The 27,243-nt window shown below is 45.6% G+C and overlaps 2 protein-coding genes across 2 annotated transcripts in view; both read right to left on the reverse strand.

Annotated features, from left to right (window-relative positions):
- The window catches only part of LOC126004088 (peroxiredoxin-1), a 1,184,503-nt gene that overhangs the window by 1,069,821 nt on the left and 87,439 nt on the right, over nt 1-27,243 (reverse strand). The gene's annotated exons all lie outside the window — the stretch shown is intronic.
- The window catches only part of ANGEL1 (angel homolog 1), a 31,173-nt gene continuing 8,074 nt past the window's right edge, over nt 4,145-27,243 (reverse strand). Inside the window, exons 3-10 of the mRNA XM_049770374.1 lie at nt 24,931-25,157; nt 24,444-24,513; nt 23,080-23,513; nt 20,485-20,611; nt 19,927-20,037; nt 6,632-6,701; nt 5,537-5,700; nt 4,145-4,609 (exon numbers count right to left, since the gene is read on the reverse strand). Coding sequence (XP_049626331.1) covers nt 4,449-4,609; nt 5,537-5,700; nt 6,632-6,701; nt 19,927-20,037; nt 20,485-20,611; nt 23,080-23,513; nt 24,444-24,513; nt 24,931-25,157 — 1,364 coding nt within the window. The 3' untranslated portion in view covers nt 4,145-4,448. The remainder of the gene's footprint in view (nt 4,610-5,536; nt 5,701-6,631; nt 6,702-19,926; nt 20,038-20,484; nt 20,612-23,079; nt 23,514-24,443; nt 24,514-24,930; nt 25,158-27,243) is intronic.

The raw sequence follows: 27,243 nt of genomic DNA on the forward strand, positions 1-27,243 counted from the left end.
CCTGAAGGCCCGGCTAGTGCTCTGGGTTTAGCTTCTCTATGTAGCAGCCTGCTGCTTCCTGGGCAGTATGTTTGGGCTGTGCCCCCGGCTCCTCCTCCCCTCCTGAGCTGTGTGCTTGAGCTGTGCTCCAGCTCCTCCTCCTGTCCTGAATTCTGTGCTCAGGTTGTGCTCTGGGTTCTGGCTGATGGCCACAACTTCCAGGAGACAGGCGGGGACTCTGGGGCCTTAGTCACTATATCCTATCACCCCATCTCACTTCCTGGGAGGCCTGGGGTCAGTGCCTGTCTCACCTGGGGAACGTCACCCATAACTTCACAAGGGCCATCCCTCCACCCCAGGAGGGTCCCAGTGAGGCCAAAAAGAGCTCCTCTTGCTGAATTGTCCAGGTGAGGGGATGGCAGTATCTCTCCAAAGCTTGGCTTTTGGTGCTCAGCACGGTAGACCCTAGGGAGACCATTTAGAGCTTCTCCCTTGACAGCCTCTGCTCTCCGCTTGTCCCTCACCCACATGGCAGCCACCTGTCCTGCAGTGCATGGCCACATGAGAGACTAGCCAGCCCAGCCCAGTTCATTGAAGCTTGGGGTTCAGGGGAGCAGGAAGTGCTCCAGGTGGTCATGTGTAGCTTCTGTCCGGATCTGACGTTGACTGTTCTCTATGCCAGAGTGAGACTGGGGAGCCCTGTACCCCTTGTTCCCAGGAGCAGGATGGGGTGCTGCAGATCACCTTCAGTGTTGACCTCACCTGTCCCCCACCTCACCTCTCACCTGAGGAAAAGCCTGAGGGTGCTGGGCCTACCCTGAGGCTTCCTGTCTGCTGTTATGCTCTTATCTGTCAGTATTGCCTCCCATGTCCTCACTTTGTCTCATTCCTGTTCTCATTTGGTCTTGAGTGAATAAAGTCTCCCTAGCTGTTTTGGCTGCGGAACCCAAAACCTGGACCTGTCTTCTTCCCCTTGAGCCGGGGACTGTGCGCCTGAGCAGAAGAGGGGAAAAGAAGGGAACCCTGCAGTTGTGATGGAAGCTGATGGGGTAGCTCTCCAGAGAACATGGACTCCCTCCACCTTGCAGCCAGAATGGACTTAGTGGTTGGCAAGATAGAACCTTCCCGAATATAAGTACATACTACTCTCCATGGCTAAGGGAGCCCCTCACATGGAGCACAAGAACTGACTCGGGTAGGTATAAGACCAGGTCCCCTCACATGACACGAAGTTCACCTTCTCCTGAGGTGGGAACTGTCCTAGGCTCCACTGGGCTGACTGTAGCCTGAAACCGTTAAACTCAGGAGAAGGAAAAGCAGAGTGATGTAGGCCACAGGATGAGACTGACTGGTCCTTCCAACTCCTACCCAGAACTGCTAGGGGAGGGAGGGTCCTGTAATCTAGTCAGGAGTCCCACTTTGTTTGGTAACTCACCAAAACCCTATCAGTTAGTCAGGACTTTCTCCTGGGCTCTAATTGGAGTGAAAATCAAGAGTTCAAATCTTACAGCTGCTCTGAGTAACCTTTTCCCAGATGCCCCTTTCCAACTCCCAGTCATGTATCTGGCTTCCAAGCACCCCTTCTCTGCTCAGAGGAAGATTTCCATATTTTTGGGTCCCCATTGTCTGATGGGAAGGAGGCACCTGGACAGCCACTATTTACTTACAGTGGCAGAAGTGGCACTATTAACTGTGAACAAATGTGGTTGGATGGTAGTGATAGGGCAATGGGGAAGCCCTCTAGGCGAGGAAAGGGACTCTGTGGAGATACCTCACATATGAAGAATTTAGAATCTTCCATATCCATGAGCCCAGGGTCCAACCTAGCTGAAGGATTCCCATCCCTTCCCACCAACACTACTCTAGAATACTCACATTCCTTTCTTAGAAAGGTCCAGACAACACAATTCTGCTCATTCGAAAATTCATCATTGGAGATGAGTTTTCATTCAACTTGGTATATGAACTACAGTGCACAGGGGATGACTTAGCTCGAGGATTACAAACTGACCATTCAAGATGGCAATCCTGTATTGTTCTCTTCCCATTGGATCCCAGTCATGGGGGTAGGGGGAGGCAACAGAACCTGAGAGCAGGTTCCCAGAAACAGAAGTGAGAGATCTGCCAGAAAAGCCTTCCAGGTTCGTGCATGGACATGGGGGCTTGGTGGATGCATTGCCCGAGTAGATTGGAGGAAGACAAGACGTGACAGTATGGCAAGGCCTGGAGGGAGATGCAACCTTTCCAGCAACAGATGGCCCAGCTCAGCCCTGGCTCCAGAATGCACAAGAGATGATCAGAAATAGATGCTCTGCAGGAGGCTCCGCCAGATGCATCCTGTCGCCTGCAGCCGCCATCACTTTAACAGAGAAAACATACGTCTCTCCCACTTCCGGCACAGACCCTCCTGTAAGGCAGTGTGGACTGGAGGAGGCCTGGGGGCAGCAGATGGAATGAGGAGGAAAGCAGCCCAGAGAGCTATTCTCTTCTACTGTGGGAGGGTGGAGGCAGGGGGAGGGGGAGCTACACCCACACAAACATCACAGATTAGGCTTCTCTCAAGCCCTGTCCTCCCAGAGCACCCAGCCATTCTCAAAAGGAGATCACAGCTCATTTCACTGGTTTGGGTTTAAAACTGAAACCCAACCCATCCCACAGCCCAGTAATCCTCTGCCTGCCCCATGGTCCTGGCACTGTCATGCCCTGGGGCCCCTAATAAAGTGACCAACAGAAGGCAGAAAGGTAAACTTTTATTTGGAAGAGAGTTTCAATGGCCATGTTAAAACTTCCATCTCATTTCCAAAACGAACAAATAACAAGGAAAGATTGGCTCTCCTTCTACTGCCCTCTGCTGTCCTCGGCTGGTTGTAAACTGTTTCCAAGAAGAAAACAGCAACAGGGCACGGGTCGAAACTATCTCAGGAGGTATCTGGGAGGATGGTGAATAGTGGAGGCATGGACACAGGCCTGGGGCTCAGACAGGTATATGTCCAGGACCCAGAAAATAAAATACACATGCATAGGTCAATCCCCCGGAACCTAGGCAGAGAACGCTTATAACCATGAGTGTAGCAGCAGAACTCGGGCTGGGTCTTTGGCTTTGAAAGGAGAGAACATTACCCTCTGGAGTGCTATGCCTCACTGAAGCTTTTTGACCATCCTGTCAGTCCCCTGGAAACTGAGCGGAGCAACAGCAAGGTCTTCCAGGACCAGTAGCTACCCTGAGCTAAGGGGATGATGTGGGGAGGAGCTGGCCAACAAATACCCCAGCAATGAAAGATCAAGGCATGCAGGCGATATGGTGTGGACCATGAATAGTCCAGAGTCCCCACGTGCTAGGAGAGGGGGCACAGAGACAAGGAGGCTGGCCTCAAGCACTGTCACCTGGCTTCCTTGGATCAGTTTAGCTCAAGGCAACCTTTCTGCTGAGAAGGCCAGGCCTGGGCAAAACTTCTCTGGGGAAAATAGGAAAGGGGGAGGCAGCAAAAAGTAAAATACAGTGGGAGAAAGGCACAGGTGTTTAGAGAAAAGAGGACAAGCATAAGGCCCTGCAGCCCAGCTGCAGAGCTTCCAACTCGCTTCCCCCCACCTCCACGACCTTCCCTACCCCAGCTTTGCAGGTTGCAGACATACGCCAGTGTGATGGAGCTGCCTTCTCTTCATCCTTAAAGACTTTTAACCCTTAAACTACGCCCTTGCTCACTAAGTCCCACAGAGGCTTCAAAGTTACCAAGGAAAGGGACGAGGCTAGAGGAAACCTTGGGGCTTATGGTGAACTCTGGGTGAGAGGCTCCGAAGCTGCTGGGGCAGGTGGTGGGTCCCAATCTGTTACTCCTGGCCACAGAGCCCACTGTTGACGATGACACCCTTGCTGGCATGACAAGTGCCTATAAGAGAAGGTACAGGGGGTTGGGGGGGACAGATGCTCCCCTGCTGCCCAGCTGCACATAGTTCCCAGGTCATACTCAATCTGTCATCAGTCCCCATGTAGAAGGCAAGTGGATCAGAGGTAGGCGCAGTCACACAGACTGGCCCTGCCCCCAGAGGGTACAGCATGCTCCACATGCCTGCTGTGTGCATGTGCCTGGTAAGAGAAGGCAGCAGGGAGAAAGTCGGGTCAGAGGGTACCACCAACAAACAGCCTGAAAGCAAATAACCAATGAGATCAATAGCTCCCACAACCCTGGTAATTAAAAATCAAGGGGGGAGTGCTGGATACATGGAAGGAAGGGGGAACCGCCCCCTTTGCCTCTTCCAGGGCCACTGAATTAGGCAGCACAGGATTAGGAAGAGGTTGGGGTGGGGCAGGGACCACAGGCACAGAATGTGGACAAGCCCAAAGAAAAATCTAACCAGGGGGAAAGGGAACAGGGGAGGAAGGGGCAAAAGTTTCTCGGATCTAAATTTCCAGAAGCACAGGGTATCTCCACAGTCTCTGATCCAGATGCGCTCTCTTCCCCTGGGAGCAGTCACGGGCTGGTGATTTCCATTCCAAAGCTGGCCAGCAGGCAGAGGTGGTCCGAGGAGCAGAAGGGGTTGGGTAAACCATTGGCAGCCCAGAGAATCTCTTCAGACAGGAGGGAGAGACGGCCAAGGAGCTTGAGTGTCCCATCCGGATACAGCCTGTGGTCTGGAGAGCCCGTGGAAAGCAGTGAGTGTGCAGTCTGGTGGAGACCATGCCTTCACTTCCCCACCACATGTGAAGGGATGAAGCTGGAAAGCTTCAGGGTATGGGGCAAAGTGGAGAGCATACATCAGGCCCAGTATGACAGTGTCTTCAGATTCCCCCAGAGAAACTGGAAATTCAGGGTTTCTAGAGAGAATTTTATTTTTACAGAAAAATGATCAACTCATATGCTCTTTAAGAACTATACTTTAGAGGGCCGGCGAGGTGGCACTAGAGGTAAGGTGTCTGCCTTGCAAGCGCTAGCTCGGTTCGATCCCCCAGCGTCCCATATGGTCCCCCCAAGCCAGGTGCAAATTCTGAGCGCTTTAGCCAGGAGTAACCCCTGAGCATCAAATGGGTGTGCCCCCCCCAAAAAAAAAAAGAAAAAAAAACTATACTTTCAAGAAAAGAGGTGAGACACTATAGACTAGTGAGCAGTCTAGGGGCGACAGGTGACTTTAAGCTGAGTCATAATTAACAGGTGTCGGGAAACAAAGTCCATCACTCTCAAATGCTCTAAGCTTACTTCTAAATACGGCTGGAGAATGAAGTCTAAAGCTGCAGGGGCAGAGGGGGAAGGCAATGGCCAGCAGCAGAATGAGGTAGCAGAGCAACAGTATAGTGGATACTTGCCTTGCATGTGACTAACATGGCATCCTATATAGTCCCATATGATTCCCCAAACCCACAAAGAATGATTCCTGAGTGCAGAATCAGGGCTAACTAACCCCTAACCACCACCAAGCATTGAAAAAAAAAAAAAGATTCAGGAGACCATGCATGTAGAGAGGACACAGTGGGCCCCTGTATGGGTCAAGATGTGATGCCCAGCTATGCCACCAAAGACCTGCTCTCAGCTATTCTTAGAGGCCAATCACCCACCAGGCTTACCATTTCTGTCCACAGGCTCACAAGACTCGGCTGAGAAGAAGATGTAATCCACCGTTGTTCCAAGACCTAGTGGCATTGTGGTGACTTCGGGGCAGCCATGCTGGGGCAGGAAATGGGTATAGACCGAGGTCAGGTGAAGACAGTGCTGGATGGTGCCCACAGTCCTATATGGGGATGGAGGGCAGAGGTCAGACAACAAACATTACTGAGTTTTGTCTGAGCTTATTTTCTCAGTGGATATGAAGTCAGGATTTCTTTGTTGTGATACTGTGGCTATTATTGTGGGAACTATACCTGGCAGTGTTTTGAGGAAGGGGAACCATGCCCAGTGGTGCTTGTGTACCACCAGAGCTACTCCATCTGATTCCTACAGGGCCAGGAGGTGCTGGGGCAAACGGCCACACAGAAAAGACGTGCTCCCCACTTTAGCCATTGATTTTTTTTTTTTAGATGGTGGTTTTAGAATGATTTCAGGAATTCAGTTTGGAAAATTCCTTCCAGTACTAATTAAGAAGCTGGCAGTCTTAACTGAGAGTAGGCTAGAGACACATGCTCTGCACCTTTATCCTCTCTCCTTTTTGCTCCCTGGTGAAGGGTCCAGGATTACACTGTCCCAGGCTCAGCACACTCTGTGGGAGGTTGCGCAGCCAGAGTTTCTTCAAAGGTATGAAAACTCAAAAAAAAAAAAAAAAAAAAAGACATGAAACTCATCACTGGCTAGAGTCTGATGGGTCACCCTGGCCTCTTCACCCATTTGCCTGCCCCGTCCTCCTTCAGCATTGTGATTATTAGGGAAAGAAAGCATAGGATAAAGCATGCCCCAAATTGGGTCAGAGCAATAACAGATCTTGCCTTGCATGTTGCCAATCTGCATTTGATCTCCAGCATCTCATATGGTCCCTGAGCACGACCAGGAGTGATCCTTGAGCTCAGAACCAGGAGTAACTACTGAACACAGTCAATATGGCCACAAAACAAAACAGATAAAAATAATAAAAGCATGCCCCCAAGCCAGCGTTAGGAGAGGCCAGGGGACAGTCTCTCATGCCCAAGTTGAAGTGTCATTCAAGCTGCAGAAAAAAAGTAGGTACATACCTAGGGTAGAAGGGCTCAGGTATGGACAAGTCTTCCTCCAGGATAGACTCAGCCCAGCCAACAGGTCGCTCTGCAGAAGGTCAAAAGACATTACTATCCATAGACAGTGGTGCAGATACAAAATCCCATACCCTCAAATCCCCATCTGGTCCTGGATTGACTGCTCCAGAAGGGAAGAAGGAAAGGAAAAATGTGAGGGAATAAATAAAATTATGAAGCAGGGTAAAAATTCTCAAGATGACTAGAGACAGAAGAGCAGGTAGGGCAGTACCTTGAAGGTGGCCAACCTAGGTTCAATCTCCTGTTCCACTTGATTCCTCTAGGAGTCATCACTGAGTACTGAGTCAGGAATAATCTCTGAGAACTTCCAGGTGTGGCCCAAACAACAAAACCAAACCAACAAGCAAACAAAAAAGAGCCAACCTCTGGAAAAGAGTCTAAGGTGACTGACATTTTTTCTTTGACTCACCAACCTTTCTTCAGATTTAAATTCTGTTCAGATTAAGCAATTCCATGCCAGAACGCAAGCAGCAAAAGGTCTATGAAACAAGTCTCTGCCTTGCAGACCCCTTGTCACTCACTCTTCTCTCAGAAGCAGCTGATGCCACCCCATTTCAATAGAGATTTCTCTCTCATGCATCTGGTACGTGTATCTGCCCATGAAGACAGATAGTACTAAAGAAAGATACACATGACCCAAATCAGGAAGAAAATGGGAGAGACTACAATACCACTATAGGTGTTATGCACTGAACAGTTATGTCTCCCTAAATATGCTAAAATTGTAACCCCAGTACGAAAGGATCAGAGGTGGGAGTGGGGTTTAAGGGTGAAGCCACTGTAAATGGAATCAGTGCTCTGGTACAGGAGTCCAGAATGCTCCCACAGCCCTCTGTGCCATCGGAACTCGGCCAGCCTTAAGAACCAAAGGAATGTAAGGTTGGCTTAACATCTAAAAAATCAATATAGTACAACATATTAATTTTAAGGGCAAAAGCCACATGATAAACTTAAGAAATAGAGGGGAAGGTTGCCTTGCAAGCGCTAGCCTAGGATGGACCCTGGTTTGATCCCCAGCGTCCTATTTGGTTCCCCAAAGCCAGGGGCGATTTCTGAGCGCACAGCCAGGAGTAACCCCTGAGTGTCAAATGGGTGTGGCCCAAAACAACAACAACAAAATATTGCAAGATATAAAATAAATAAATCAATATATAAAGCTGTATTTTTATACTAGGAATGAACAATCCAAAAATGAAATTAAGAAATCTATTTACAATAGCTCCAAAAATAATTAAAATTCTGAGTATATCTGGTTTTGCCTCATTATTAAAAATATATAGATTTTAATAAGTTTCAGCATACTAAATCAGTTACTTCCTGGCATCAAACTATTCTTATTTTTGTAAATTCCACTTGGTTAAGATCTATTACTTTTTTAATGAGCTACTCAGTTCTTTTTCTGATCCTCTATATTTAAAATATTTTATATCACAATGGAGAGAGTGTGTAGGAGGTTAAGATCCTTGCCTTACAAACAGCTTAAGTGGTTCAAATCCCCTTAACCATGTATGGTTATTCTTGAACACAGAGCCAAGAATAGCCCTTGAGGGCTGGAGAGATAGCATGGAGGTAAAGCATTTGCCTTGCATGCATAAGGTCAATAGTTTGAATCCCGGCATCTCATATGGTCCCCCATCCTGCCAGGAGCAATCGCAATCTGAAAGTAGAGCTAGGAGTAACCCCTGAGTGCTGCCCGGTGTGATCTTCCAAAACAAAACAAAAACAACAACAACAAAAAGAATAGCCCTTGAGCAAATTTAAAAAATGGTTTTTGCATCAGCATACCCTAAGAGGAAATAGAGCAGAAAGTAGAAAAATTAACTAAAGAATATTAATGTGGAGTTTTCTAGTTTTCTTTATCTGCATTGAGAATTTTTGTTAGTTCACCCTCTCCACTGGCCATGGTGAAGATCTCCCTCCCCTGCAGTTAGTCTGACATTTTTAAAGAATTAGTCTAAGTTTCCCGTTTCAGTTTGCACTTAGCTAGGCAACCCCCCCAACCCCATTCAATAAGCCTATTATTTCTTCTGCAGCCGTATTTTTGAGCTTACTCCTCCTACCCTTGAACAGGTCAGCTAATCTGCTTAAACTAGTTTACTAATTGACAGCTGTTTCTCTGTCCAGACAAATAACCCTTCTATTTTTCAGATCTATTTTTCTGTTTTCTAAATAATTTCCACTTTTCTCTTTTTCTCTTTTTCAATTTATTCCTTTGTTTAATTGTTACTTTCACCTTTCTGATATATTAATATTTTAATTCTAAATAATGTACATAATTCTAAAAATTTTTTACTAAATACTGCTTTAGCTATATCCCATAGATATATGTTCTTACTATTTTCTAGATATTCCATAACTTCACTCTAAGAGTTTCTTAAAAATTTTAAATGTGAAGGGCCGGAGCAGTGGCACAAGTGGTAGGACATTTGCCTTGTATGCGGCTAACCTAAGATGGACCTTGGTTCGATCCCCCGGCATCTCAAATGGTCCACCAAGCCAGGAGCAATTTCTGAGCACATAACCAGGAATAACCAGAGTGTAACCAGGTGTGGCCCAAAACCAAAAAAAAAAAAAGTTTAAAAAACATTTTTTTTTAAAAATATGAGCTTTACTTTCTGTGGTTGTATGACTACAAAGATCCCAGGATGCCAACTGAGGACATCAGCTTTTTATACTCCCTGAAGACCTCCCACCAATAAAATATTTTGATATAGAGCCAGAGTGATAGTACAGCTAGAAGGTAAGGCATTTGACTTGCAAGTAACCAATCCAGGATCCATTCCATGGTCCTCCAAGAGTGAGCCCTGAACTCAAGAGTCGGGAGTAAGCCCTGAGCACTGCCGGGTGTGCCCCTACCTACCCCCCAAAATTGCTTCAGTTAAAAATAATACCTTAAAATGTGAACTAGGGCCAGGAGAGATAGCACAGGGTGTTTGCCTTGCAAGCAGCCGATTCAGGACCAAAGGTGGTTGGTTCGAATCCCGGTGTCCCAGATGGTCCCCCGTGTCTGCCAGGAGCTATTTCTGAGCAGACAGCCAGGAGTAACCCCTGAGCACTGTCGGGTGTGGCCCAAAAACCAAAAAAAAAAAAAAAAAAAGTGAACTAGAGGGGCCGGTGACGCAAGAAGTAAGGTGTCTGCCTTGCAAGCACTAGCCAAGGAAGGAAGGACTGTGGTTCGACCGCCCGCACGTCCCATATGGTCCCCACAAGCCAGGGGCAATTTCTGAGTGCTTAGCCAGGAGTAACCCCTGAGCATCAAATAGGTGTGGCCCGAAAAAAAAAATGTGAACTAGAAAGATGTTTCAAAGGTCTGGAGCATGTGGATTACATGTAATTTAAAATGAATTGCATGAATTTAAAATCTAGCATCTCCAGCCAGGAACAATCCCCCAAATAATGGACTGAGAGTAACCCCTGGTGTGGCTCCAAATAAAATAAAACCAGAAAAATTTTAATGTTCAAATGACATTTGTTTTCTTTGTCTGTGGCAGGGGGTTGTGTGGGTTGGTTTTGTTTTTCTTTTTTTCTTTTTTTTTTTTTGTGATTTTTGAGTCACACCCGGCAGTGCTCAGGGGTTATTCCTGGCTCCATGCTCAGAAATTGCTCCTGGCAGGCATGGGGACCATATGGGACGCCGGGATTTGAACTGATGACCTTCTGCATGAAAGGCAAACGCCTTACCTCCATGCTATCTCCCCGGCCCCGGTTTTGTTTTTCTTAAGGCTACCCCCCAGTGGTACTCAGGGCTTTCTCCTTAGCTCTACACTCAGGGATCATTCCTGGTGAAGTTCAGGGGACCATATGTATGCTAAGGAATTAAATCCGTATCAACTGTGTGCAAATGCTGTGCTATCTTTTCAGCCAACATTGTTTTCTTTTGTGGTTTAAATTTCTACTTTTATGCATGTGTGGTTAGAGGAAGTTAACCATAATATAACTATTGTTTAAATATTAAGATCTTGGGGCCGGGAAGGTGGCGCTAGAGGTAAGGTGTCTGCCTTGCAAGCGCTAGCGTAGGATGGACCAAGGTTCAATCCCCCGGCGTCCCATATGGTCCCCCAAGCCAGGAGCGATTTCTGAGCGCATAGCCAGGAGTAACCCCTGAGCATCAAATGGGTGTGGCCCAAAAACAAAACAAAAAAACAAAAAAACAAAAACAAAACAAAAATAAATAAATATTAAGATCTTTTTGACAGTCTTAACATACAGTCATTTCCTGTGAATAATTAAAAGGTATTTTTCCTTCATTTCCAATGTTCAGAGCTTCGTAATCAGATTCACCATACATGTCACTTTATTTTCTTGTTTTGTTTTTGGGCCACACTCAGCAGCGCTCAGGGGTTACTCCTGGCTCTACACTCAGAAATTGCTCCTGGCAGGCTCTGGGGACCATATAGCTTCAATCAGCTTCTTGGTTTCTTCATGAATTAAGACGCTGACTAGGTAAAACATTTAACTGATTCATATTCTATAGGAACAAGGGGCTGGAACAATAGCACAGTGATAAGGCATTTGCCTTGCATGCAGCCAATCCAGGACGAACAGTGGTTTGAATCCCAGCATCCCATATGGTCCCCTGTTCCTTCCAGGAGCTATTTCTGAGTACAGAACCAGGAGTAACCCCTGAGTGCCACCGGGTGTGACCCCCCCCCACCACCACCACACACATACACACAAAGAAATTACTCCTGGCAAGCTCAGGGGACCATAAGGGATGCCAGGAACAGAACCTGGGTCTGTCCCAGATTGGCTGTGTGCAAAGCAAACACCCTACCACTGTGCTGTCACTCTGACTACATGTTACTACTTCTTGCATCTTCTCTAGTCTTATTTATTTTTTGTTCATTTGCTTTATGGCAAACTGAGAATGGTTAATTAAAACCTACTACCTTGGGGCCGGAGCGATAGCACAGTGGCAGGGCATCTGCCTCGAATGCGACCCAGGACGGACAGTGGTTTGATTCCCAGCATCCCATATGGTCCCCAGAGCCTGCCAGGAGCGACTTCTGAGTGCAGATGCAGAAGTACCCCTGAGCACCACCAGGTTTGCCCCCCCAAAAAAACCACCCAAAAAAACAAAATCTACTACTTTGCATATGGTCAACCCCAGATGTTCCCTGACCTACCCTGAGCCTGAAGAACATAGATGTGTCCCCATCAAAAAATAAAAAATAAAAAAAATAATAAAACAACATAACAAAACAGAAAAATCTTCTACCACTGAGTCATTTATGACCATTACTCATTGCTATATTCTGCAATTTCACTTTGTGATTGGTGATTATTTTATTTGAAATATAAACAATAAAACAAATATCTTCACTTTACCATTCTAATATGCCATTAAAAATCACAGTGGCTGGGGCTGGAGAGATAGAATGGAGGTAAGGCGTTTGCCTTGCATGTAGAAGGATGGTGTTTCGAATCCCGGCATCCCATTATGGTCCCCCGAGCCTGCCAGGAGCGATTTCTGAGTGTAGAGCCAGGAGTAACCCCTGAGCACTGCTGGGTGGGACCCAAAAACCAAAAAAAAAAAAAAAATCACAGTGGCTATTGAAACTAGTTCCCTCTACACCCAGTTCTTTCCAACAGCTCTGGTTAACAAAGCATCAGACTGGCAGTTATACAGAAGTCAAGCTTCCACTTGACTACCAGGCCACATGATCCACCACTGCTTCTGCCTAAGCAGCTGCATCTCCTGAGCCTGGCAGCACTGGAAATGCTAAGAAAGTAAGTTCATCATTGGAATGAAGGAGATAAATGTCATATATGGGCCAGTGGAAAAACCAGATTCAACATTTTTCTGGTCAGAAAGCTTTTAAGCCTTGGCTCTGTGGCCACCTGGTCAGGTTATTTGTGGGGAGATAGGCGTTGGGTCACACCCAGAAAAGTACATGGCTTACTCTTGGCTCAGTTCTTAAAAATCACTATTACTGATGCTGCTCAGGGGAACATACAACGTACCAGGAATTGAAGCTGGGAGCAGGGTATACAGGCTTATGCAAGTCCAGTACTTTACCCACAGTACTACTGCTCTAGTTAGTTTCTAAATGGCTATTCTCTTGAGTCTAAACCATCATCCACTGATCCAAAGAAATAGCAGCTCAGGGGTTCACGATAGCACCTGCCTGCAAGCAACCAATTTGATCAGAGATCAAATCCCCAGTGTCCCACATGTGCTGAACATAATCCCAGCAGCTCTGCTCTCTGCTATCCCCGGTACTCCAAGAAATCGGTGGCTGTAACCCAGACTGCTTTGCACAGGTGTTGAATCAAATAATTAAGGATGGGGCTGGATGGAGGTGGCACTGCAGCTAAAAAGATATTACAAGCACCACAGCCAGGAACTATGACTCTTCCACTGAGCAGTGAGTAGCACTGTGTAAGCATAGCAATTGCTCAGGTAAGTACCACACCAGAACTTGTGGACATCCATAAGAGGAAGATTTGTGGTCAAGCAGTATGCAAACCCCACAGCTGAATGAGTGCAAACCCCGGGGAGCTCTCTGGCTGAGTGTGTGAGCACTTATAGATCTCAGACCCAACAGCAAATATTACAGCAAAATATGGGAGCACAAAAGCCAGATGTGTGTGTAGCCCCTGGGCACTTCAACAACATGGGCCAATAACAAAAGGCAATGGGAAGTAAAATAAACTTTCTGTTTATTTTTTAATTGTTAGCATTTTTTCCAGTGATGCACATAATTGTGTAAATAATTTGCCCTTAGTGGTCGAAAGACCTGAAGCTCCAGATATCAGTGTAAACATTCTTTATTTGGGGGACCACACTCGGTGATGCTCAGGGGTTACTCCTGGCTATGTGCTCAGATATGGTTCCTGGCTTGGGAACCATATGGGATGCTGGGGATCAAACCCAGGTCCGACCTGGGTCAGCCCTGTGTAAAACAAATGCCCTACCACTGTGCTATCGCTCTGGACCAACAGTGTAAACATTCTGATGAAAAAATGTCATGTTACCTTTAAGGACCATACAAGAGGTCAGTGAGATTATACAGCAGGGAGGGTGCTTGCCTTCTACCCAGCCTGATCAGGATGCAATACCCTGAACTGCAAATAGTTCCCTGATCCCTGCCAGGAATAACTTCTGAGTACAAAGCCAGAAGTAATCCCTGAACACAGCCTGGTTTGGCCCCCAAACCAAAAATAATGTAAAATAACCATATTAGGAAGAAGAAATCAAGGCTGGAGTGATAGAACAGTGGTAGAGTGTTTGCCTTGCAAAAGATCCCCAGCATCCCATATGGTCCCCTGAGCCTGCCAGGAGTGATTTCTGTATGCAGAGCCAGGAGTAACCTGATCACCACCAGTGTGGCCCCAAAACAAAAACAAAAAGAGAAAAGAAGAAATCAGTAATAGTGAATATTAACAAGGAAAGACATCAGATGTAGATAGCCTCCTTACAAATTCTTCCCTTCCAAAGCTGGAAGCATGCAAGCTGTGATGGCTGAGTATGCACCTGGGGTGGCAGGGTATGCTCCTTACCCTACACAGTGCCAAACTGAATAAATGAGCTCGTCTACTTTGCTAAATCAGGGCTTCCGAAAAGCTGGAGTCCCAGTTAAGTCAGCATGTTTAGACGTTCACAGCTGGGCCAGCGGACTCTGATCTTGGAAAGAGATTATCTGGGAATCCCCCAAGGAAGAAGGATTTAGACTATGCCCTCCCTGCACAGCGTGAACATTTTCTAACAGTGGTCAAAAAACCCTAAGAATTGTGGCAGCTATATAAAAGATTCATCAGGAGCCTATTCAGTCCTGAGAGGGCTACTGAACACTCACAGTATGAAGAGAAGGGATGTGCTTATCACATTTAACCACAATTTTGAAAATACTATTATTATTTTTCATTTTAGTGACTTAATGTTGTGCCCTGCACATAGTAATTGCACTTAGAAGATAACTGTCGAAGGGCATTTTAGAGGTTCTTGGTTTAATGTTATTAAATTGAAATGCTTACTTTATATTTCAAATGAATCACTGATCTTGGACCAGAGCAATAGTACAGCGGGTAGGAAGCTTTCCTTGTTCACTGCTGACCCAGATCCAATCTCTAGTACCCTATTTGGTTTCCTAAACACTGCCAAGAATAATCCCTGAGCACACAGCCAGAAGTAAGCCCTGAGCATCACCAGGTAGGGCCCAAAAAAACAAAACAAAAAAAGCATAATTAATATTTTAATAACCTACATTTATTATTAAATTTCCTATGGGATCCTGCTATGTTTAACTTTTAGGATTTGGTAACCTTAGAAAGCCATCTTCCTGTCTAAAAATTAACTAATACAAGTACTTATCACCATTCCTGGCACATAGTTATGCATGGTGGCTGCCATCATTATTGCCATTGCCAAAGACGTAACAAAACCTTTACCTGTGCAATCAAAAACAAGTTGAGAGTAGGAATAGAACACATGTTTTGCATACAGAAGTCATCATATTACATGGTCCCCCAACGCCATTGTGAACCATCCGAAAGCACCAGGAGTAGCCCCCAAGCTTGGCCTTGTGTGTCCCCAAAACAAGAAATTTGAGTCATTAAAATGCTCACTTATCTGTGCAAAATGCCAAATCTAATCAAATTCATGCAATAAAAGAAACAAAGCCATTGATTCCCACCAGTTCTTTTACACTAAGTATTTTCAATAACTATTTAGTTGACTTTTTTCTTGGTGGATTGGGGTGCAGTCATACCCAATAACTCTCAGACTATTCAGCCTGTTCAGTTGTCTTAAATCATTCTTTTTTTTGGGGGGGGTCCACACCTGGCAGCGCTCAGGGGTTACTCCTGGCTCTATGCTCAGAAATTGCTCCTGGCAGGCTCAGGGGATCATATGGGATGCCGGGATTCGAACCACTGACCTTCTGCATGAAAGGCAAACACCCTACCTCCATGCTATCTCTCCAGCCCCCTTAAATCAGTCTTCTAAGTATTTTCTTCAAGAAATGTTTTTGGTGCCAGGGAGATGGCTCAAAGTATTGTGGCACATATTTTGTCTTGATTTAATTCCCAGCACTGCATGTCTCCACCCAGCATTGCCATGAGTGTCCTCTGAGCATTGCCAGGTGTGGTGCCCAAAAAAGGTCAAGGGAAGGAGAAGAGGAGAGAGAAATGAGGAGAGTGTAAAATTTTATTTCTTGGTCCAGAGTGATAAGAGCAGGTAGGGCATTTGCCTTGCACATGATGGAGCACCACTGGGTGTGACATATCCACTCCCCGGAAAAAGGTATTTTCCCACTTCACCTCCTGTTTTTGCTACAGTAACAGGTTCACACACACCTGGCTGTAGTACTCACATACATCTTTCCTTGACATGGTGCTTTCTGGAAGTTCTTATCCTATCTATATTTCTTGCCTGGGGTTGCTGTGGTGCTTGCATTCACAGTGATCATATTCCTAGCCTGCACTAGCCCATCATTTCTAGTTGCAGGCTTCTAGGGATTGCACACACCTGACTGTACTGTGCATGCAGCCCCCAGGTACACATCACGAGGCAGCAGGTCAGGCAGTCCCTCACTTAGTGCATTCAGGTGGTGCCAGAGATCAAACATATCGTCTCACCTTTGCAAGGTAAACTTTCAGCCAATGAGCTGGTCTCCAGGTTGAAGCATAAAATTCCTTAAAGGAGAAAGGGTCCATTCCAGCACTGCTCAATGGGTCTGGTGGCTACTCCTACTTATAGCCTGCCAACCAGGATTTCAATGTTAAGAGTCCAAAGAGAGAAGGAAAAAAAAAAAAAAAAAGAGTCCAAAGATATGGTGCTGAAAATGATCAGATCACTCAGCAACATTCGGGGACTCCAGGGTCACACCTGGAGGTTCTAGGGAGGCCATACAATGCTGGAGACCCTGAACTATCTCCCTGGCTCCAGGTATAAAAATCTTTCAGACATTACCTTCTTTCTTGAAGATTTGTTTAAATGTCCTCTAAAGTTGAAATACTAATGTAGAGAGAGCTGTGTTGGTAAAAGGCATTTTAGGGGGGACCTAATGGTAAAAAGGGCTTACTCCTGGCTCAGTGTTCAGGGATCACTCCTGGTATAACTCAGGGAATCATACACAGTGCCAGGGAAAGAACAGGGATGACTTCATTTAAAGTAAGCCCCTGTACTATAAAATGTCTGAAGCCAAACTGATTATTTTTATCAATAAAATCAGCTAAATCTCTTTGGCTCAACTACCCAAAGAATTATCCCAATAGTTTCTATCCAGGCTATCTTACTGTTGAGTTTCTCTCCCCTCCTCATATCTTTCTGAGATATCTAATATGCTCTCAATTTGAACTGATCTTTTCATTTTGGAAAAAACTCCTTAATCATACATCTAACTATTCCTTATGTGCCATTATATTGGTTTTCTTTGTGTGCTCAATTATGAGTTTCCTTGTTTTCTGCTATTCTCCTCTTCTAATTCTTTTTATCCTTTTATCTTTCTGTTTTTATTTTCCTGGCATCCTTCCTTTTTCTTGTTTACAGCAGTGTTACTGTCTCATGCTACTTTCAACTCTGTCATTGCTTAATATGATTTATTTTAAATTTAACATTTCTTTTTCCCTTACCTTTGCTGCAGTGGTGGCTACCCTTTTTAGTTGTAGTGCTCCTAAAAAGGCTATGTTGCACACACATTTTCATTTCAATAATCATGCATTTCAATAGCAGTGTTTACACACCTTTTAATTAAGCTGCTTAACCAGGTGCACCCTTGGCTGTGGTGCTCACTAAGGGCGGATCACTTCAGTTGCAGTTCTCATTCACCCTTGACTGTAGCGTATTGGAGAATGCACTTTTAATATGATGCCGGGAGTGACATGTGGCAGTGCTGCCAAGATTGTCCTTGGTATATGGGGTGGTGTCCTGGAGATCAAACTCAAGACCTTGTGTCTACAAAATAGGCACTCTACCACTGAGTCATCCTTGGGTCTCCATTTTATATGATGCTTTAAATTTTTCATTTTATGTTTTTTTCCTGTCCCCTGCAGCTTATACTTCATCTTTTTTTTTTTTTTTGGATTTTGGGCCACACCCGGTGACGCTCAGGGGTTGCTCCTGGCTATGCACTCAGAAGTCGCTCCTGGCTTGGGGGACCACATGGGACGCCGGGGGATTGAACCGCGGTCTGTCCAAGGCTAGCGCAGGCAAGGCAGGCTCCTTACCTCTAGCACCACCGCCCGGCGGCCCCCTCCCCCCCTTTTTTTTAAGGAGAGAGGGAGTTTGAACCATACGTGGCAGTGCTCTTGACAGAGCTTGGGGACACCACATGGAATACTAAGAATCAAATTTGTGTTAGCCACTTGTTAAATAAGCATCCTACCCTCTGTACTATCTCTCCAGTTCCAAATATTCTTTAATGCCTTTCATTGTTCTTGTTTCTTCTTTTTTTGTTTGTTTGTTTTTTGTTTTTGGGTCACACCCGGCAGCGCTTAGGGGTTACTCCTGGCTTTGCACTCAAAAATCACTCCTGGCAGGCTTGGGGGCCATATGGGATGCTGGGATTCAAACCGCCATCCATCTAGGATCGATTGCGTACAAGGCATGCCCTACCACTGTCTTTCCGGCCCCATCTTATTTCTTCTTCTTATCCTATTTCAGTACAGCTCAGCTTTCTGTGAGGTGAAGTTTTTCATTAACATGTCAGGAAGAGTTAAGCATACATTACAAGTAATGGGAATCTTTCATGATGCAATGTCGTGGATAAAAATCCTTTCTTTATTTTCCCATTTGGTTCTTTGTGGATCCTGCTGAGAATTGAATCTGAAGCTGCCATATGCAAATCATGACCCCCAGCCCTTTGAACTGTCTCCCCAATCAAATATATATCTTTTTTCATTTTTACTTCTTCCTAGCCAAGAGAAATGTAGGCCTATAAGTAGCTCATCTCCCTTCTGCACTAGAGGAGACTGTTTCAGGTTAACAGGGTTTAACTGTGGGTTCAGAGAACTCCTGCTATACTCTGTGCAGTTAAACCTGTTGATAAATGAAGAGATGTATTTTGTTTTTGTTTTGTTTTTGTTTTATTTTTGAACCACACCCGGCAGTGCTCAGGGGTTACTCCTGGCTCTGCACTCAGAAATCGCTCCTGGAAGGCTCAAGGGACCATATGGATACCAGGAATTGAACCCAGGTCTGTATTGGATTGGCCACGTGCAAGGCAAATGCCCTACCGCTGTGTTATCGCTCCAGCCCCAAGAGATGTATTTTGTGCCTTTTAGGTATATTCCTCCTTTTAAGGAAAGGTACTCTAGGGCCTTTCCTAAGATCTTTGTGCCCTCTAGCAGCTGTCCCTGCCTCAGGTATCATTTTACTCCAAATGATTCATGGTTGCAAATAATTTTCAATCTCCTATCTCCTCATTTTCTCAAAGAGGGAGTCTGAATAACTTTTTCCACTCTCCATATTGCTTTTGAGAGGTTTCAGAGGCAAGAAGAGAGTATCAGCAAGCACACTCAGCTCAATTCAACAGGAAGTTCTTGAGTGAAATAAGTTTTTAATGACCAAGATGATAACCTTAAGATTTTCAATGCATGGGGCCAGGCGGTGGCGCTAGAGGTAAGGTGCCTGCCTTGCCTGCGCTAGCCTAGGACGGACCGCGGTTCGATCCCCCGGCGTCCCATATGGTCCCCCAAGCCAGGAGCGACTCCTGAGCACATAGCCAGGAGTAACCCCTGAGCGTCAAATGGGTGTGGCCCAAAAACCAAAAAAAAAAAAAAAGATTTTCAATGCCCCATCATGTGACTATTCACTCCCATAATACTTTTCAGGGGGCAGGAGCGATAGCACAGTGGTAGGGTGTTTGCCGTGCATGTGGCCAACCCAGGACAGATCCTGGTTCAAATTCCGGCATCTCATATGATTCCCCGTGCCTGCCAGGGGTGATTTCTGACCACAGAGCCAGGAGTAATCCCTGAGTGCCAGTGGATGTGACTCCCCCCAAAATAATACTGTTCACATGCAACTTAAGCCTAAAAAAAAAGATTAAATGACTTATTCAAGAAGTAGAGCTAATAAATATACAGAGAGCCTGATTCCTGATCCATTCTCACTACTCTGCATTTTCATGCATGTCTATGGCTACTGAATTCCACTAACCTTCTTACTTAGCAGACTTACTAGCATAAGATGATCTCTAAGAATTATACTTAGAAAAGACTAAAAAATACATAACTGACAAATAGCAGGGGAAAACAAAGAGGCCCAAGAAAACAGACTTAGTTCCCATTACCTGGTTTAGTGTCTGTCACTCCTTCCAAAAGAACCAGTCCTATAGGTCGCTGACAAGCAACGCTGCAGAATTGGAATCTTAGCAGGAAGTCGCGGCCATATATTCGTCTCTCTGTAAACCAGGAAAAGACAGAGTGAAGAGAAGAAACAGGAACCGCATAGTAAGACCTCCTTCATACAAGGAGCTGCCTGTGTAGGACAATCTGAAGACAAGGCGCAAGTTTAAAGTTTTCCCTTTCAGAGGCCAGAGAGATAGAAAGAGCAGAGAGCAGTGCACTTGCCTGACATGTGGCTGGCCTGGATTTAATCCCTGGCAGCCCAGCTGGTCTCCCAGCACTATCAAAAGTAAACACTGAGCACAGAGCCAGGAGTAAGCCCTGATCACAACCAGGTGTGATCCCAAAACAAAAACAAAAAATAAAATAAAATTTTCCCTTTCAGTAGGTGTGGTGAGGAAAACAAAAATTGTTAGGACTGTTAAGGCTACTCTCTTGAGAGTGAGATGCCAGCATTCTCCCACAGTGAGACATAGTGAGCCAAGAATGCCAGACATGCTCACCTGATCTCTTGGAGTAACAGGAGGAAAAATACTGACAGTAGTCAGTGATGCCCAGGGAGCTGGGCCAGAGTGGGGCCTGTAGCTTCCTCTGGTAAAGCTGATGGGAGAAGTCTTCCTGTCCTGATACCTGCAAGGAAAGAACAGATAAGCAGAGGAAACTGAGATACAAAAAGGAAAAGGCCGAGTTAAGGCCAACACATATGGACAAGCATACATACACACACACAATCACACATAACATACAAACTATAAGCAAGCCACTTTAATGGAAGGTTCAGCATAAGGTGCTAATTGAAATGATTACTTTTTTAATAGTTCCACTAAAATGCCTGTGATCAAGAATGAAGGATGAATAAATTCTGAGCCAAAGAGAAAAGAACTACACGTAAACATGTTCCCCTAACTTTCACCTCGGAAAATTTGTTACTCCCCCCCACCCCCCAGGAATATCAAATTTCAGAGGCTATAGTTCTAATAGAACTTTTTTTTCCTTTGGTTCATTTGGATGAGGGTTGGGAAAGCTTTTCTCTGCCAGGGCCATCTGGATATTTATGACATCATTTATGAGCGAGGCAGTACAGACAGAGAGGCCAAGAGGAGAGGATGAGAAGCATGTCTGACTCATCATGAAACAGAGCCAGACCACAGGATTCCACAGACCAGATGTTCCCCACCCTGGTCTAGATCAAGGTCAACTTCTTTAGCCTAGTATTGGAGAACCACAGGATGAAACCAAATGAGAAATGCACCAAAGCTTTACCACTGTATATATATATATATGCTGCCATCCTTAATCAAAAAGTCAGTGAGTAGCCTGAGAACTAGTGGATGAAGGACAGTAAACACTAAACGTCATCTGAACATATCCAATGAAGGTAGTAGATTCTATGTATTTCATTTAACAATAAATATTTGAATGCCCACTAGCTAAGTGCTGAGCAAGTGATAGACATGATTACTCAGACCTTAGAACCAAATGTAAATTTCATATGCCATCAGAAACCCAAGGAAATTTGGTGTTAAATGGCTGTTTACTAGCTGTGTGCCTTCCAGCCAAGTTAACACCCTTGGGCTCAATGTCCCCTATCATAAAATGGGATATTAGCATCACATACAATTAAGAATCATGATAATAATGACCCCTACCCCATTACTGACTTTGAAGCAGAAAATGGGAAACACTCTTTTTGTTTTGATACCATACTCGGTGGTGCTCAGGGCTTCCTTGTGGTTCTGCACTTAGGAATCACTCCTGGCTGAGTTCGGGGAACCATCTGGTGTTCCAGGAATCGAACCAGGGCCAGTCACATGTAGCAAGCATTCGAACTGCTGTACTATCTTTCCAACCCTGGGAAATACTTTATGTGCATCATTTTACTGAACCCACAAACAGAAAGAACCTACTGAAGTAGGTGTTATTGAGTCTTTGTATACCAGTAAGCTATCTAGTGTGTAAGTAAAATGACTTGCCCAAGGTTGGAGAGCAAGAATTTGCGATCAGGACGGTCTTCAAAATAAATGTCCTAAATCCTTTGTGAAAAAGGTGTCTGTCACATGTTATACACTATCAGAAAGTACACTGTAGCAGACCAAGCACCTGACTATATCAACTGCCTGGCAGAAGGATGCCTCTTTCTGTACCCATGACAACCAGGACTTTACTGGCATCTGAGTGACCTTATTAAAATAAAAGCCTAGAGTTCTCAAAAATTGAGTTGTTCTGTGTTTTCTCCACACACTTTGCCAAAAGTTAAGCAATAAGTTGGATCACTATGGGAAAAACAAAGAAACAGGAAGATTTAGTAACATATAAAGAAATCAGAATGAGTTAAATATTCAACAGGACTAAATACCCAGTGTTTAAACTATGATATATATGCACAACAGCAAGCAAAAGGAATGAAACAGGCCCAGGTACGCATTGTTAAGAGGAAAAACACAAAAACAAAAACAGGGGCCACAGAGAGTACAGTAAGGCTAACTGAGGTTCAATCCCTGAACTTAAATCCAGGAGTAAACCCTGAGCACTGCTGAGTATGGCCCCCCAAAACAAATAAAATGTTGCTATAAAATGAAACACATCAAAAGTACCATATCTATCAATGAGCACACAGGCTGTTAGCCACCATCACAGCTCAATACTGATCAGAGCTCTAGCACTAGATCACCTGGTTACAAAACCTAGCTTCAATCTCACTATGTACATAATAGAGTCAGCAAATCACTCCATGCCTCTGTGCCTTCGTTCCCTTATTTACAAAATGGAGGCAATGACAGATACTGTGAAAATGAATGAGTTATACCACGTATAGTGCTTAAGACATCATTTTTTTCTAAGGTATGGAAGGCAGCTCATAAAGGGATTGTAATTACCACTTGTAAACCAAAGCGATGTAAGTAGTAAAAAATGGGCAAATATCAAGAAGTCAAAAAGATCTAACATCCAGATTTTGATACAAACCATGAGACAGAACCAGAAAAAGCAGAAGGGAGACAGATTAGGCATCACCAGGCCATTGCTACAAGAGCAGCACCTGAGCTGCACCCAAATCTCTTAGACTGGGCTCCCGCCCCCAGTGGCCCTCTTCATTGCACCTTCCAGGCTGGCATCCCGTGGTACTGGAGTTCTCCATCCCTGATGAAATTGTAGAGTGGTGAATCAGGAACAGAGTTCAGATCCCCACACAATATGATGGGGCAGTGGCTGCCATCTGATAATCTGGCCACCTTGTCAACTTCAGCCAGAAGAATGGCCATCTGGGCCAACTTGACATCACCCCGGCGAGGATTGTACAGGACGTGAGTATTTGCCACACAGAGCGGGGACACCGAGACTTGTCCCAGGACTTCTGGGACTAGTGGCTGCAGGAGCAACACTAAGCCCACATTGTCCCGATTGAGGAGCTCCAAGCCAGGCCGGAAGTACTCGACAGGACTGGCGCAGAGCAGGCGGAATCTTGTAGGCTTGTAGCAAACAGCACAGCCATCTGTTTTACACCCGGTCCTCCTCTTATAGAAACAGGTAAAGCCTGCAAGGAACACCCCAGCAAGGATAGGGGTCAGTGCTTGAAGCCTGAATCCCTCCAATCAGTACCAGTGGCCCAGAGTGAGGTCAACCTGGGGTATTATTCCTGCTGCTTATTAAGGGTAATTTTTACCCTGGCCAATTCCTTGCTCCTTTAGAGGCTCCCTTAGAGTTGTATCAGAAGGGGGAGGGAGCTCAGAGAAGAAGCATGGAATAAAAGGACAGAAGGTAGAGTCCTACCTCCACCACTCCTCTCTTTGGAGATTTGAGTCCATGAGCAAGTCACAACAATTTTCAAGACCTCAAGTTTCCTCGTGGTGAAATGGGATACCTCACACAGTATATATTTTTTCTCTTTCTTATTTATTTATTTTGGCTCTTGAGCCATACCCGGTGATGCTGAGGGGTTACTCCTGGCTATGCACTCAGAAATCGCTCCTGGGACCATATAGGACACCGGAGATAGAACCCAGGTCCGTCCTGGGTCAACTGCATGCAAGGCAAATGCCTTACTGCTGTGTTATTGCTCTGGCCCCTCACAGTTGGTTACTTTATTTTGTTTTGTTTTGTTTTTGGGCCACACCTGGCGGTGCTCAGGGGTTACTCCTGGCTGTCTGCTCAGAAATAGCTCCTGGCAGGCACGGGGGACCATATGGGACACCAGGATTCGAACCAACCACCTTAGGTCCTGGATCGGCTGCTTGCAAGGCAAACACCGCTGTGCTATCTCTCCGGGCCCCACAGTTGGTTACTTTAATGACTAGGTGGTCCTATGTTGAAATTGCATTCAAGGCTGCAGAATTCTAGTTCCTTTCCCGCCCACAGGAAAAAGACACTAGCTCACAAGTGAGATTGGAATTATTCTCAGATGCCCTCAGGAGTGCACACAGGGTTGTGGGAAGAAAAGTTGGTAGCAGCATGGAAAGAGCATTACCCATCATCCGCAGAGAGGGTTCCAGTTGTTCCCAGTAGTGATCTTCCTGGACTTCCTGGAGACACAGGATCTGGGAAACAGACAACAATTACTCCAAAGTACTAGAATGTGGAAGGCTACTTTCCCACACCTGGGCAGACACTGAGGCTGGTAGGAGCCACTGTGGGCTTCAGGAAGGGTCCCGTGGAAAAGATTCTGCCCAGTCAGTCACCACCAGTAACAAAAACCCAGCAATATGAGCTAGGCCTTCCTGTACCTTGGCTCTCCCTGGTCTCCCTCTTCACATAAAGTTCCTAGGAAGTGCGCACCTTGGGGTCTCTTTTAATTTCTGCCCCAAAACACATGTGCACTGGGCAGGCACACTGCAACCCTTGACACGACTCTAATCCTGGGGCAGCTCTGAGCTAAATCCTTGTCTAAGTGCAGTGAAACTTCTCATGGGCACAGAGCACATGCAAAGGGCAGGACCCTTCCATTCTCCACTCACATCAGGGTCCCAGTGCTGGAATTCTTGCATGAGGTTTGCAAAGCGATAGTTCCAATTGAGGATATCCGGGTGACAGTGCATATAGAGCTCTGAGCTCTGATGCATCAGGTCCTGAGCCAGGATGTTATAAGACATAAGTGTGAACTGGAACTGAGGGCCATCCCCTGACTCCAGGCCCTGGGCATCTGGCTGAGTGGAGAAATCCTCCCATTCTCGCCACAGGATTTCTGCAAGGGTAGTGGAAAGAAGAGTCAAACACTAATATTATCTAGAGACTGCCACCTCCATTTCTCAGTGTCTATGTCTGAGATTCCACTTTCTTTTTTTTTGTTTTTTGTTTTTTGTTGTTGTTTTTTGTTTTTGGGCCACACCCGGCGATGCTCAGGGGTTACTTCTGGCGGTCTGCTCAGAAATAGCTCCTGGCAGGCACGGGGGACCATATGGGACACCGGGATTCGAACCAACCACCTTTGGTCCTGGATCGGCTGCTTGCAAGGCAAATGCCGCTGTGCTATCTCTCCGGGCCCAGAGATTCCACTTTCTTATCTTTCCTGTCACCCCAGCCTCCTCCGTAGTGATGTTAGCAGTACTCTGGAGAATATCTCAACTAGTCAGTTCCAGGAGGTCAGGAACTTTTCCAACCAACAGTTCACCACTGCATTCCCAGTATGGTTCCTCATACCTCTTCCATATTCAACGAATATTTATAGCAGAACAAATTTTCACTTATAAAGAATCCTTGGTTCTCTGGAGAACCACTCAGTTAAATGTGCTAACAATCATCTGAGGTTAAAAAAATTTCTAAAGTAATTCCAATCATGGGTATTTTCTAATCTCTATGCTTGGAAAAGCTAGAAACCATGTCCCCATTGCCCCTAAAGATAGAAATGCAGTGTCTTTCAAACCTATTTGAGTCACAGAGCTCATTCCAAATAATGAAAGAAGGCAGGCAGAGTGATAGTATAGTACAGGGGTGGCGAACACATGGCTCTCGAGCCGCATGCGGCTCCCAGCCAAAATGAATGCGGCTCTTTGCCTCTTCTCATTCCTTTGTATACTGTGGCTCTTTGCCAAGTTTGGATTTTGTTCTGCTGCTTCTGAGGAGGGACCTCCGAAGAGAGATCTCCGAGCACGTAGTCCCACGCCCAGGCTGCATCATCCCATCTCCCATCCCTCGGAAACAATTGCATGGGCCAGGGAGCGTGGGGACCCGTGTGTCACATGTTGTGTCACATCTTGCATTAGTTCTTAGTGCGGAGGACGCAGCACACCCTCACCATCACTGCAGGATTTTTACCCTCACTCAAAATGACAAAATGCAATTGTGTTTAATATATTATTGCTAAAATTATATGCTTTTGTGTGTTTGTCTGTTTTGGCAAGTCACTGCATGGTGTGGCTAACTCTCACAGTTTAAAATTTTGGCTCTTTTGTGTCGAACTTGTTCACCATCCCTGGTATAGTAGGTAGGGTACTCACCTTGCATGCAGCTTACCTGGGTTCTATTCCCTGACATCTCATATGGCCCTCACCCCCGAATGATTCCTAAGCTTAGAATCAGAAGTAACTCCTAAGCTCAACAAATATTGTGGCCCAAAAGCAAAAGAAAGAAAGAGGGCCAGTACAGCAGGCAGGGCACTTGTCTTACATGTGTCCAACTCGAGTTTGACCCCTGGTCCCATGTGGTCCCCCAAACCTACCAGAAGTGATTCCTAAGTGTAGAGCCTAGAGTAAGCTCTGAGTACTGGGTGTGACCCAAAATCAAACCAAAAAAAGTTCAAAAATAGTTCATTAAGAAGTCCAGGGCCCGCACAGCGGCGTTTGCCTTGCAAGCAGCCGATCCAGGACCAAAGGTGGTTGGTTCGAATCCCGGTGTCCCATATGGTCCCCCGTGCCTGCCAGGAGCTATTTCTGAGCAGACAGCCAGGAGTAACCCCTGAGCACTGCTGGGTGTGGCCCAAAAACCAAAAAAAAAAAAAAAAGAAGTCCAGTAAGTTGCATAAAAATGGAAGCTGGAGCAATAACATAGTGGGTAGGACATTTGCCTTGCATGTAGTCAACCCAGGTTCAATCCCCAGCATTCCATATGGTCCTCCAAGCACTACAAGGAATGACCTCTGAATGCAGAGCCAGAGTAACCCCTGAGCATTGCTGGGAATACCCCCCACCAAAAAAAGACCGTAGAGATAGTACAATGGTAGTGTGTTTGCCTTGCATGCAGCCGATCCAGGACTGACAGTGGTTCGAATCCCAGCACCCCATATGGTCCCCCATGCCTGCCAGAAGCAATTTCTATAACTGCACTCACCACTT

Source organism: Suncus etruscus, chromosome 3 (assembly GCF_024139225.1).
Source record: "Suncus etruscus isolate mSunEtr1 chromosome 3, mSunEtr1.pri.cur, whole genome shotgun sequence".
Lineage (NCBI taxonomy): Eukaryota > Metazoa > Chordata > Mammalia > Eulipotyphla > Soricidae > Suncus > Suncus etruscus.